This window comes from Cibotium barometz, chromosome 47 (genome assembly GCF_041138505.1).
Source record: "Cibotium barometz isolate CiBa-2024 chromosome 47, ASM4113850v1, whole genome shotgun sequence".
Lineage (NCBI taxonomy): Eukaryota > Viridiplantae > Streptophyta > Polypodiopsida > Cyatheales > Cibotiaceae > Cibotium > Cibotium barometz.
In genome coordinates this window covers 16,518,575-16,531,058 of record NC_141092.1, presented here as the reverse complement: position 1 = coordinate 16,531,058, position 12,484 = coordinate 16,518,575, and the positions used below count along the sequence as shown (strand labels likewise).

General features: G+C 40.0%; 1 protein-coding gene across 1 annotated transcript in view; it reads left to right on the top strand.

Annotated features, from left to right (window-relative positions):
* LOC147611420 (Flavin containing amine oxidoreductase family) overlaps positions 1–1,938 on the top strand; it is a 67,140-nt gene extending 65,202 nt beyond the window's left edge. The window contains exons 7-9 of the mRNA XM_086784517.1: positions 529–688; positions 1,088–1,191; positions 1,413–1,938. Coding sequence (XP_086640643.1) covers positions 529–688; positions 1,088–1,191; positions 1,413–1,715 — 567 coding nt within the window. The 3' untranslated portion in view covers positions 1,716–1,938. The remainder of the gene's footprint in view (positions 1–528; positions 689–1,087; positions 1,192–1,412) is intronic.
* The last annotated feature ends 10,546 nt before the right edge of the window (positions 1,939–12,484 follow it).

The window sequence follows — 12,484 nt, the reverse complement described above, 5'->3', positions numbered from 1 at the left end:
TGGAATACTCTCTGCCCTCCCTGTCTCAATCCAAAGTTGATAAGAGGGCACCCTTAACTTTGTGTCGGTGGAGATAGCCAGGTCTCTCAATGAACCCATCCTTAATGACTCGTAGGATGTGTTCTCTGTAAAATACTGGTAGGGCCCGATATGTGTGAAGCCGAGTCAGGTCAAGGTGGATGATATGTTCGATTACCTGATGTGAGAGATCTAAGAGTGGTCTGCCGAAGCTGTAATCAAATGGGGGGAAACTGTCCATCTGAAGGCCTTGTGAATCTAGTGATGTGGGGGTACCAGAAGCTCCGCTGTCCCCACTGTGCAAGCTGTCTGGAGGACTCCAGTGCGAGTCTCGGGCGGGAGGCGATCTCTGTCAAGGCTGTAGATGGTATATTTATGTGTTGGTCTGAAACATTGCATCTAAAACCTAAGTTCTATCCAAAACTCAGCCAGAGAGAGAGAGAGAGAGAGAGAGAGAGAGAGAGAGAGAGTAATGTTTCTTTTTCCGGGCTCTGCTGATGGATGGTGCAGCAAAGTGCAGCTGATTCTCTTGCGAAGTTCTATTATCCTCCAGTTGCAGCTGTTACCATCTCGTACCCCAAGTCTGCAATACGGGAAGACCGTCTTGTTGATGGTGACCTCAAAGGGTTTGGACAGCTGCATCCTCGCAGTCAAGGAATTCAGACCTTAGGTTAGCAACTCAAAGATTTAAGTTTTTTCTTGAGAGGAAAATAAGATGGGGATTCTTGTTCAACACAAGATTTCCAGAGCTATATACTGGAGGTTATGCCAAGCGAGCATATTTGTAATTTTACATGCTGGGGCACATGCCCATGCCCATGCCACTCATGTACTCAGTCTGCAGGCATGGTTGATATATCCACATGTGTGAATCATGCTAGATCATGCATACACACAAGTGAGCATATTTATAACTTTACAGTAGTGCACATGGGCATGGGCACACGTGTGCGCGCGGGCACGTTATGTTAAACAATGCATTGTTGAGGTTTTCAACAGATTTTGCAACTGAAATCAATCAGATAAATTGCGAATCTGATCTAGACTCAAATGTGGACTAATTTTGCAGGAACCATCTACTCTTCATCTTTGTTTCCTGGCCGTGCTCCTGCTGGCCGTGTGTTGTTACTGAACTATATTGGTGGCGCTACCAACCCAGAGATCACTGACAAAGTACGCTTAAAAAAAAAACTCTTACACAAGAAATAACCCTCTTTGTTTCCTCTTATGTCAACACATTCAAAATTGTAGCATAACAAAGCATCGTGTGAATCTTCGTGAAGAGAAATTGGGGGTACTTTTGCTCTTGGCAGGTGACAAGTTTCAATACACATGAAGGCTTGAAAATGGCAACTTGGCTTTGTTGAAGCTTATTGTTAGTGTTGGAACTGCAGGGCGAAGCGGAGATTGTCAGCCAGGTTGACAAGGATGTCCGGAAGATGTTGATCAAACCTGATGCCCCGAGTCCAGAGGTGCTGGGTGTGAGAGTGTGGCCTCGAGCTATTCCACAATTTGAAGTAGGTCATCTAGATATCTTAAATGATGCACGCAAGGCATTAGATAATGCAGGTTTAGAGGGACTGTTTCTAGGTGGAAATTATGTTGTGGGCGTTGCCCTTGGCCGCTGTGTTGAAGGTGCATATGAGTGTGCTGATTCCGTTTCTCAATACTTCAAGAAGGCATCTGTAAATATATGATAATAAATTTCTGAATAAATGGATCATGATCCAACTCAACCCTGGTGCCTTTGCCATGGTTTCCAGCTTAGTTCACCATTGTTTATGTATGATGGGAAGGAAAAGGAGGGGAAATAAAAATGTTCCCCTTCCTGTCATGCAGCGGCATAGTCGTTATCATGGGAGGATTGGAAAGAGATGCTTGCATTGGTATCTAATCAATCAAAATCTTTATTTGAAGCCTAATTATGCACATAGTTATGGAATGGAAAGTGTGGAGGGCAGAAATGCTCTTATGTAAGAACAAGCACCAACCCAGCGCCAACTTGTGATGTGCTGCAGCTCTGCCATGTAAGTGACCTTGTAAGGCAATCCAGCTTTGCTGATGTGTATGGATCTGCCATAGAAGAAGACTTGTCAATTGCATGGCCCAGATTTTACCCCCCATGACCCATGGTCCTTGACCATGATGGAATGGGGAGTAGTATTGGAGCAGCTTTAGTAGACTGAAAGAAAGTCTATCCGATTCTTACTTGAAATCTTGACAGTGGGAAGGCCAAACGAAACGTTATGTGTGTGCTCTTCACCCTTGTTACCACTGCATAGCAGGGCTATGGTCCACATTTTGGGATGGTTGTCAAATTTCCACCTCATCTTGATCAAAAGTAAAACTGAGGTTTATTTCTGAAGTGCTATTGTTTCTGGACACAAGTGCCCTTGGGTAGGTCATGAAATTTGAGTGGGTGGCAATGGAAATGCTATTGTTATGTCCAACATAAAATTGTAACTCATGTTTTGCATCCAAAAGAAGTCATAACCATTTCACATTGTAACTCATGTTTTGCATCCAAAAGAAGTCATATACATTTCACAAAGTTTTGATTCTTTGAAGGCATAACACAATTCGTGAAATAGATGCAATGCATGTTCCTTTGAAGGGTTGTATATTGTAGAAGGTAAAACATGAATACTTATGATATAAGTGAATGAGTGATACTCATGATGTTGTGATTGACTTTCAATTTAAAAAAGTAAATTATTATCCTCAAAACTATTTGAAGTTAATGATTTTTCAATTTAAAAAAGTAAATGATTATCCTCAAAACTTTTTGAAGTTAATGATTTTTTGGTATCTGAACGAGTCTATAGCACTAAGCTATAATAGTACTTCTCCATCTAAATCTACATGGATGATACACAAGTGGCATATTATGGCCGCTCCCCTTCTCCCTCCCCTTTCCCCCTCGCCTCCCCACCTCCCCACCCCCCTTTTTCTTATTCTAGATAAGGTATATATCTTTGGCATGATTGTTACTCTGTTTGATAAGGTACACTTTAGCTATTTCTTCCTAAAGTGAACTAATTGCTTGTGTCAACATCTAGTATTTGCCATACTTTTGGAGAAAATGAGAGTATTGAAATTAGATACGATGTGCTTTGCTAATTATTTTGCGGACCTTGGAGAGCTCTACTCCTAGGTAGTATTGCAAGAAAGACATTAGGGTTAGGTTAAGAGATGCACTCGAGTGGAGTGCAACACATGCACTCAATGAGAATACCACCATAGCCAAGAGCTTGGGCTCAAGATTTGTATTAATGATTGTCAAAAAGGTAAGTGCCCATCTCCCCTATCTCAAGTATGTTGTCCATGTTGTGTTCACATGGCCTTAGGGTCCATTATTTATATACATGTTCAGTCCACGGCTAATTGTCCAATTATTGTCTCTTCATACAAACAGTCTCCACTCGGATGGTTTCAAAACCTTTGATTAGAATCACATAATCTTAAGGGTTGGGTGCAACATAATGGAGAACACGTCGTCTCCTTACATCCAAATGCGAATGTAGCATGCAGAGGATAAGATCTTCCAAAATAGTATGCAACTCTTGCATGGCTTTCTTTTCTTCCCAAATCAGCTCCTTGTCTTTGCTCCATGGAAGTACATGCCTTTCCCAAAGCTCATAACAACCATTGTGCGTACTACATAGACATATCAATTGAAAACAATGAATTTTCAAGAATTTTCAACAAGTCTATTCAATGTTATACCTCTCCATTTACTTCATCAAAATCATCTTGAAACGGGAAGATGCAAGACCTCGAGAAGCGTGTGGAATAGAAAAATGCAGGCACGAGAGAACCATCAAATTTGGTCCTAATTGCCTCTCCAAGTGTGTGCCAAAAGCATCTCTGCTTGAGTATGTATAGATTTTATTACCTCAAAAATAGGTTACATGGCTATTTTTAGCCCAAGCTTGCTCTACAAGCTTTCTTTTCACAAAAAATTGGATAATAAAATATTTCAAAAATCTTACTCTCGTGAAGGTTCTCTCGGTTGAGGGGACAATCGTCCTTGGTTGTAACTATCAACACACACAGGAGAATAAACACTTTAATCGTTCCCACATTGGATTCACTCACAATGTCTTTACAGAATTTATTGGATTAACTCCATATTGGATTCACTCACAATAATTAATTGGATTCACTCTCACTTTGGATTCACTCCTTATGTGCTCACACGCATCGCATGTGTCTTAGAGTTCATTGGATTCATTCACAATAAAACTCAGAACCCTTACACGCATCACACATGTCTTAGAGATGATCGGATTCACTTTAAATCAAACTTTCATAATCTTTACACGCGTCGCACATGTCCTAGAGTTGATCGGATTTAGTCACAATAAAAAACTCACGTCATCCTCATGTGGCACAGTTGGTTGGATTTACTCACAACCAACTAGATTATCCTCTAAAAAATCAAATTCACTCTTAATTCTTATACCATATTAGGTCATCCTCATGAAGAAAGAGTTGATCGGATTCACTCAGAATCAAACTCACACATTTCTTACATGTGTCACACATGTCACAGTTGGTTGGATTCACTCATAACCAACTTGGGTCATCCTTTCTTACACTCAGAATAATCAAACTCACATATTTTTTACATGTGTGTTTGATTCACTCAGAATCAAACTCACACATTTCTTACATGTGTTACACATGTCACAGTTGGTCGGATTCACTCACAACCAACTTGGGTCACCCTTTCTTACACTCAGAATCAAACTCATACATTTCTTACATGTGTGAGTTTGATTGACTCAGAATCAAACTCACATTTTTAACATGTGTCACACATGTCACAGTTGGTTGGATTCACTCACAACCAACTTGGGTCACCCTTTCAATACTTAATTGTGTTAAGTTATCTGTCACAGATAAATATCACAGGTATGTAAAAGAGACATTGTATCAAGGACTTCTATATGTAATAAATCTTAGTGTCTCATACTATTAGAGATTATTCCACACAAATCTAGAGATAAGTATGCATCAGAGTACTTCACACAGGATTAATCTTCTCATACCACAAGACTAATACATAGTGAAAAATTTATAAAATATAGTTCAAGATGGAAGGGGTAGTTCCTCCAAGAAGTTTTACCTTTGATGCATAAGAACTTTGCTTGAAATTTACAAAAGTTTTAAATAAAATTTATTGTAAAGATAATTAAATAAATATGTTATCCTTTGTCGTCTTGTGGTAGTCTTTGTTTTTTAATAATCATCGATCATAAGAGTCCAAGTGAAATAAACTTAAATGACATATTAAATAAAACTCGATGATGTAAAATAAAATCCAAAAGTAAGAGAGTGTTACCTTGATGTGTTGTTGGCTACAAAATGAGAAAGTTAAGAAAAATGGAGAATTTAATTTTTTTTGAATAATTGAAAGCGTAATTATTCGACAAAGATGAGGACTTATCGTGTGTAAGTTGAGATGATAATTGTCGTGGAAACTCAACATGGCTCCATGGTAGGGATCATTGATATAACCTACACATCATGCTTACACCACACATAACAACATGCTTATTCTCATGCACAAATTCAAGACTATTGTCTTCATAAATTATGACATTTACTTAAGTCTCGAATCCATGCATATCTATTGGCACATGGAGTCATTAAGTCCAACGTTTAAATGATGAGAGGATAACGACGCTTGGGTGGATCTTGGTATGATGCCACCAGAGCGACCCACATATCTATCAACGAGAGGGTCAGAGTATGTATTCGACATTGATGATAATCACTTTTTCTTTCTTTTCTTTTTCTTTAAAAAAAAGTAAAATAAAATAAATTTCTTTCTCTTCTGACTTACTTACTTTCTTTCTCTTCTTATTCTTTTTCCTTCTTACTTACTTACTTTCTTTCTCTTCTTATTCTGCTTCTTTTCCTTTTCTTCTTCTTCTTCTTCTTCTCCTCTCTTCTTCTTCTTTTTCCTTCTTTTCTCTTCTTCTTCTTTCTCTTTTTCTTCTTTCTTCTTCTTCTTGTTCTCTTTTTTTTTTCTTTCTCTCGCACTCACCACAAGCTGCCACGTAGCCTTTGCTTAATCTCACATAGCATTTTTATCTCTTGGCGAGAGGGATATAAGGGGAAAAAAGGCCTGCTATTTACTTACATCTCTTGAGGAGACGCCCATGCCTCGGTGACGGTCGTGAGTTGTGCCGTTGGGGCTGTCGATGGTCGGCGTCCGTTGCTTGTCGTTGTCGTTGTTGCTGTCGAGTGCTGCTTAGTTACGGTGTGCGTCAGGTCGTCTGCTGTCACTGTTCCCATCGACTGATTCCTGGTGACGGTGTGTTGCTCGCTGTGCGACTCTGATCGCTGTGTCTGACTAGTGTCTCTCGTTGGGACATGGGCCCGTGGCTTTGATGTGATGTTGATGTGTCGGGGAAGTCTGCCTGTATAGCTCGTCCGAACACACCATCGTAGGGGGGACACTATAGACTACACCAAAAAAAACACAAATCCAGAGTACCAGTCTACTCAGCTGATCTGTCCTTTAGCTGACACAATTAGACAAACATTGGATTTATCCAAGTTCTAACATAGCTGCACTCTCAGAGATCCTAGGGCATCTAAACCTCCTACAAGATCTTCTGTTTCCCTTGCACCCTCTTCTCTGGACGACAGACCCAAGCTTTCTCACTCTATTCTTGTATCTTCTTCCCAAACAAAACTCTACCCGCAAGCTTTCACAGAGCTTCTTTACAATCGCTCGTCTCCCTCTCTACTATTCTTTGCAATTCTCCTCTATTCTCCTATGTTCTCTCTTGGTCGCCATGCTCCATCTTGGCTCCTATTCTCCATGCACACTCCCTGCTATCTTCGTCTCAATTGCTCCCAACAACTACTCTCGATTTTCCCATGCATGTAAAAGCTTCTTCTTCACTTAACTGAATTTGACCAATTAGTTCTATTTAGAAGACGGCCATGCAACAACCACTTATTTTCTAAGGTTCTACCCATACCCGATGGACTTATTCTCATTTCTGGGTTTTAGTGGGAATGCATCTTGGGCACTAGGGAGGACTGGATGCATTATAGTTTGCCCAACCCCCCTTGGTTGTTAGAGCATTCATGCTCAACCACAATGTGGCAAAAAACTTATTCGGACACGGCAATCAGCTCCAGCTCTCCTACTCGCTTTTTCTTACAATCATCTGCTTTAATATGACCCTCCACCCGGATCAAACACAAAACAAGAGTGCAATCCATACATCACATCCACATATTGCATCCCTCACCTATTCCACCATACTTTCGTCACACATAATCCTATCCAAATGCATAAAAACAACATCAACCTGTGAAGGCTGATGGCTCATAATCCCAGGAGACTCTTCTGACACTGCATTATCCAAAAGTATGTTTAACTTCTCATATGTGTCTTGGTCGCCTGGAACACCTGTATAAACATCCTCATAGCATGTGTACAAATTCTTGTACATAGCCTTAAGATGCATCTCCTCACTATCTTTCTCACTGATCTCATGGTTACCACTCCCTGATAAATAATCTGACAACATCACTTGGCTTTTCATCTCCATGGGCATCTCTTTCGATAGACACACATAAGGCTCCTCTAGCCCCACCTCTTCACATAGCTACACAATCATGCACAAAAAGTCTGAATCTGGCTCTAGTAATTGGACCTCTTCCCCATCATCTTCTGAGCTACTCTCCTTAGTTCTTGAATCTTCTGTAGAGCTTGTTTCCTCATCCTCTTTCTCTGATGTATTGCTGTCCTGAATCAGATCTCTTCCCTTGGCCATATCATACCTAATCTGCCTCCTTAGGGTGGTCCAGCCCCAAAATCAAGTTCCCTCTCCACCAGTCTTGTCCTGCCCTCATAGAAATTAGCCATAGCCTCCCAAGGATAAGTGGGTAAGCTTCTGACTTTTGGCTGGCATCACATGTACATCTAATTTAGCCTCTTGTCGTCCCAGTACATTCACTTATAGTTTTTTCACAATCCCTAGATATCTGACCTTAGCAATGTTAGCCATTCTGACTCTGAATTTAGAAGGTGTATCTACCTTCAATCTCAAGGCTTCAATTGTCTGCTGTGTCATTACACATACCTCTGCACCACCATCTATATACACTTTTGGAACTCTCTGGTTATTCACCCAAGCATCCATCATTGGCAAATAGTCTTTATCTCATTTCACTCTCACCACATTAATCTGGCTTCCTCCCTTCTTATCTTTCATGGAGCTTCTAGTGCTGACTAAATTACTCCACATTCTCCTAAGTCCGGACATAATTGTAAGAGATGGGGCCAGGTCAAAGTAGGTCCTTTCTGAAGATCTCTCATCAGATCATAAGCCTCCTCTTGAGCACCTAAGGGGAAGTCTTGCATACCAATATATCTCTTGGCTCTGGTCTTTTCCCCTCCTTGGGATGATCTTCCCACATGTTTCCCCTTCTTCCTTTTAAAAGGTCCTGGCTCATCCTCAACCTCTGTCCCTCTAGTCCTCTTATTAGCTAAGATATCTGCCTCTACATCCACCCCAATCAGGTTCATCTCTCCCTATCTAGGACCATTCCCTGGCTGTTGTGGAGCTTGTGGTACCTATTTGTTTGAAATCTCCTCCTCCCTCTCTCCTAGGTGGAAAAGGGTAAATGTCACCTCCCATCCTCTTGGGATATGGGCAGTGAGGAGAAATATGGCCTCTCTCCATGCAGTTGGAAGAAGCATTATATATTCAGATTAGTTCCTCCTCTTTCCTTGTTGTCGGACCATCCATGTCTCCTACCCTGGGAGCATTCTTACCCCCTTGCATAAGATTCAAATTCAGATTGTTCATCTACTGAGTTAGATGAGTGATTCCCTGCATGAGCTGGTCTGTTTGACTACTGGAACCACTGGAGCAGCTCTTCCTTCTTTTGCTCTTCTCTCCCCGCCACCATGATTGCTCTTTCTCCCCGCCACCATGATTGGTCTTCCTCCTGCTTGGACCTCTCTTTACTTCTGAGCCATCCTCTGCAACTTCCATTCTTTTTCCTTGGCAATCCTCAAAGCTTCTTCAAAAGTCACTGGCCTCTTTAGTTCCACCTTCTCTCTTAGGCCTGCATCATCATGAAAAGATTGAATGGACATACCCTTTTTTAGAAGAACTAGTGGGTGCTATGTTCTTAGGGACTTGTCTCATCTTCCCCACAAATCTTCAAAGTGATCTACAAACCTGTCAAAAAAATCAAATAATTTATGCTTTATGTTTTGAATCTCCCGCCACCATAAGACATCACGGGAATCACTGTGCTTGTAGTGCTTGTAGTTTGAATCACCTTAATTTCCTCATATGTTAGTCCTTGGGTTAGCTGGGCTCTCCATGCCTACAACCATCTTTTAGCATCACCTTCAGCAGCATAGTGTTAACCCATTCCTAGGGGGTTAACAAGATCTACTGCCATTATCTTACATCAAGGAGTCAAGGTAGACACACCAAAAGCTCATACATTCAAGATATGAAGTAACGGTGTCCAAATCTACAACTTGGACGGGTGCCCGTAATGGTCCGATGGAATATGTAAGAGCGTATGGTAGTAGGTTAGGATGAAGTCCCAAGTGATGTACTTCATGGATATGTTATGAGAGTAGTCATTGTAATTACATTAGGCCTCTTATAAGCCTAAAGTGTCTGGTTGGCCAGAGTTTAAGTGAGTGTGACCACTTATGGCTATGTATATAAGTGAATCTCTCATAATACAAAGAACTCTCCCATTGTGCAATAGATTCTTGCTCTTGCTAATCCTCTTACTAATCTCTCTCTAATCTATGCTAGTGAGTGTGTCTGAGTAAAGTGAGGTGAAAGGAGGGACGAGTACATGTAGTACAACGCGGCGGAGTGACAACGCTCGTGGGAGGTGCAATGGAATTGCTTTTCAAGGAGTTGTGGAGCTTGGAGACTTCAAGGGACGAGTACATGTAGTACAACGCGGCGGAGTGACAACGCTCGTGGGAGGTGCAATGGAATTGCTTTTCAAGGAGTTGTGGAGCTTGGAGACTTCAAGGGTTACGAGCTTAGCCAATGGAAAGATCCTCATGATAGTTGCGGATTCACCAGAGGTAATCTTCTTGTTGGATGTGTTTTGAAGGGGGTTTGAGTGAGTTATAACATTTTTGGCACCGCTGTCCGCGTCGGCTTTTTCCACTGTTTGCTCTCTAATCTACGCATACCCATTGCCCATTTCTTGGATTAGTGGTTTCCCATGAAAAAGATGTACTTTTGATGGAGATTTGTGTGTGATTTTGTGAACAATAGCTCTCTTTTTTGTTTTTGAAAGAATAAATTTTTATCTTAAATGTGTTGCTTTGTTAGTTTTAATCTAGTTTTTAGTGTTTGTTAAGTATGCACATAGAGTGTATCAGGCTTTGTTTGCTTCCATTGCATAGTGACTTTTAGCTCTCTTTAGGGTTAAACATAGAGCTAAAATCATTATTTTTTATTTAATTTGTGTGTTTTTTTGTTTGATTTGTATGCATTAGAGTATTAGCAAGTATTAGGAATAGCTTAATCATTTAAAAAATTTCTTAGGAACATTAAAAGACTCTTAAAATTGACTAATCTTTCTTAATTGATTGTTGAGGGTGATTAATCGAGCTTAAGAGGTAAAAATTAGAAAATGTGTTTTTGAGGGTCAAAATTGATCATGTAAGAGGTCGAAATTAGTATTTTTAGTGTTTTGAGAGCATCTAAATGTGTCAAAACACCTAATTATATCAATTTTTTTATCAATTGGAGGAATTTATCTCTTTTGCTTAATTTTGCATAAAGAGAAGAGACTAAAATCAAGAGTTTAATTAATCTCTAATTATGGATTAGACTTAAAAAGAAACTTTTTTGCAAATCACCTGTTTCATGTCGTGAACTAACTTTTGTCAAACACCTGTTTCATGTCATGAAACAAGAAAAATAAATAAATAAATTATATAAATCTATGAGATCCATTTCACGGCGTGAACTTTTATAGGCGTGAAACAGGTCCGTAGGCAAAAAATACAAATTAAAAAAATATGTGAAACACTTGCTTCACGGTGTGAAACAAGCCCCTCCGTAAATTAAAAAAACATGAAACACCCATTTCACGTCATAAAACCTTGCACTTTTAGTCGTGAAACCCTACACTTTCACATCGTGAAACATGCTCACGTAAAAAAAAAAATAAAAAAAATAAATTAACGACGTGAAATCCGTTTCACGTCTTTGAAAGCAACCTTGCTTTCTCCACTGGGTTTGGTGTAGCAGTCTCTTGCCATGTGTCCTGGCTTTCCACATTTGTGGCAAGTGAAGGTCCTTCCTCCTACTCTGCCTCTTCCTCGTCCTCGTCCTTCCTCGAGAGAATTCTCCTCGGGTGAAGAATGCTTTTTCTTCTCCTACTGTTGAGTCGAGCCATTTCTTCTCTTTGCCTCTGCTCTCTTGCTCTAGTAGAGCTGCTTTTATCTCGTGTAGCTTCAATTCAGGTACATTCTTTAGTGTTGCTATAATATTTTCATATTCACCTTTGTCCACACTCTTCAGAAGCATTGCTAGTGCCTCATCATCTTCTACCTTTTTGCCAATAGTAGCTGCCAGTTGTTGCTTAATGCTTTTATATCTGTTTAAGTGTGTGATTAAAGGTTCACTTTCCTTCATGTTCAATTTGTAGAATTGCATTAACAGATTTATCTTTGAATTTTTTGCTTGTGTGCCAAATAATTTATTGAGTTCATCCCATGCATCTTTTGCCCATTGTATCCCTGTGATGTGATGAATGATTTCATCATTTAAACTGAGTGCAATAAGTCCCAATGCTTTTTCATTCCTGCTCTTGCACTCATTTTTTCCTCTCTCTGGACATTCCTCTCTTCCCTCAACTAGCCCCCACAGATTTTTCCTCATGAGCAAATACATGGTTTTTGTCTGCCATGTGTAAAATTGCTCCCCATTAAATTTGGCTATTTCCTGTGCTGTACTCATGATGATGTGTAAAATTGCTCCCCATTAAATTTGGCTATTTCCTATGGACGGTGTTGTGGAGTACTTTTTTCTTCCTTGGCTTTTGAGTGCTTCTTGATCCGATAAGATTCAAGGGTAGTGTCTACCCTTTTACAACTCAATCTGGTGTTTAAGAGATGATTACAACAAATTTATTAGCATAAAATCACCAAAAATTACATTAAATCAAGGGTAACCAATTTGTACGGAATGGTTGGAGTATCAAACCAACTCTGAATTGTAATCTGAAGTTATAGGGATCTGTATCAAATACCTAATGGTTAATTTGAACCCTCAATTGCACCAAAATATAGTGATTAGCACTGATTAGTCACTGATTAGCAAATTAATCTAATGTTTTGTGTGCAAAAAACAGAGTATGCGGGGAGTCCAGATCTGGTGCCTTAGACTTCAAATGAGCTCAAATGCTTTCAAAACCATCAATAGCAATG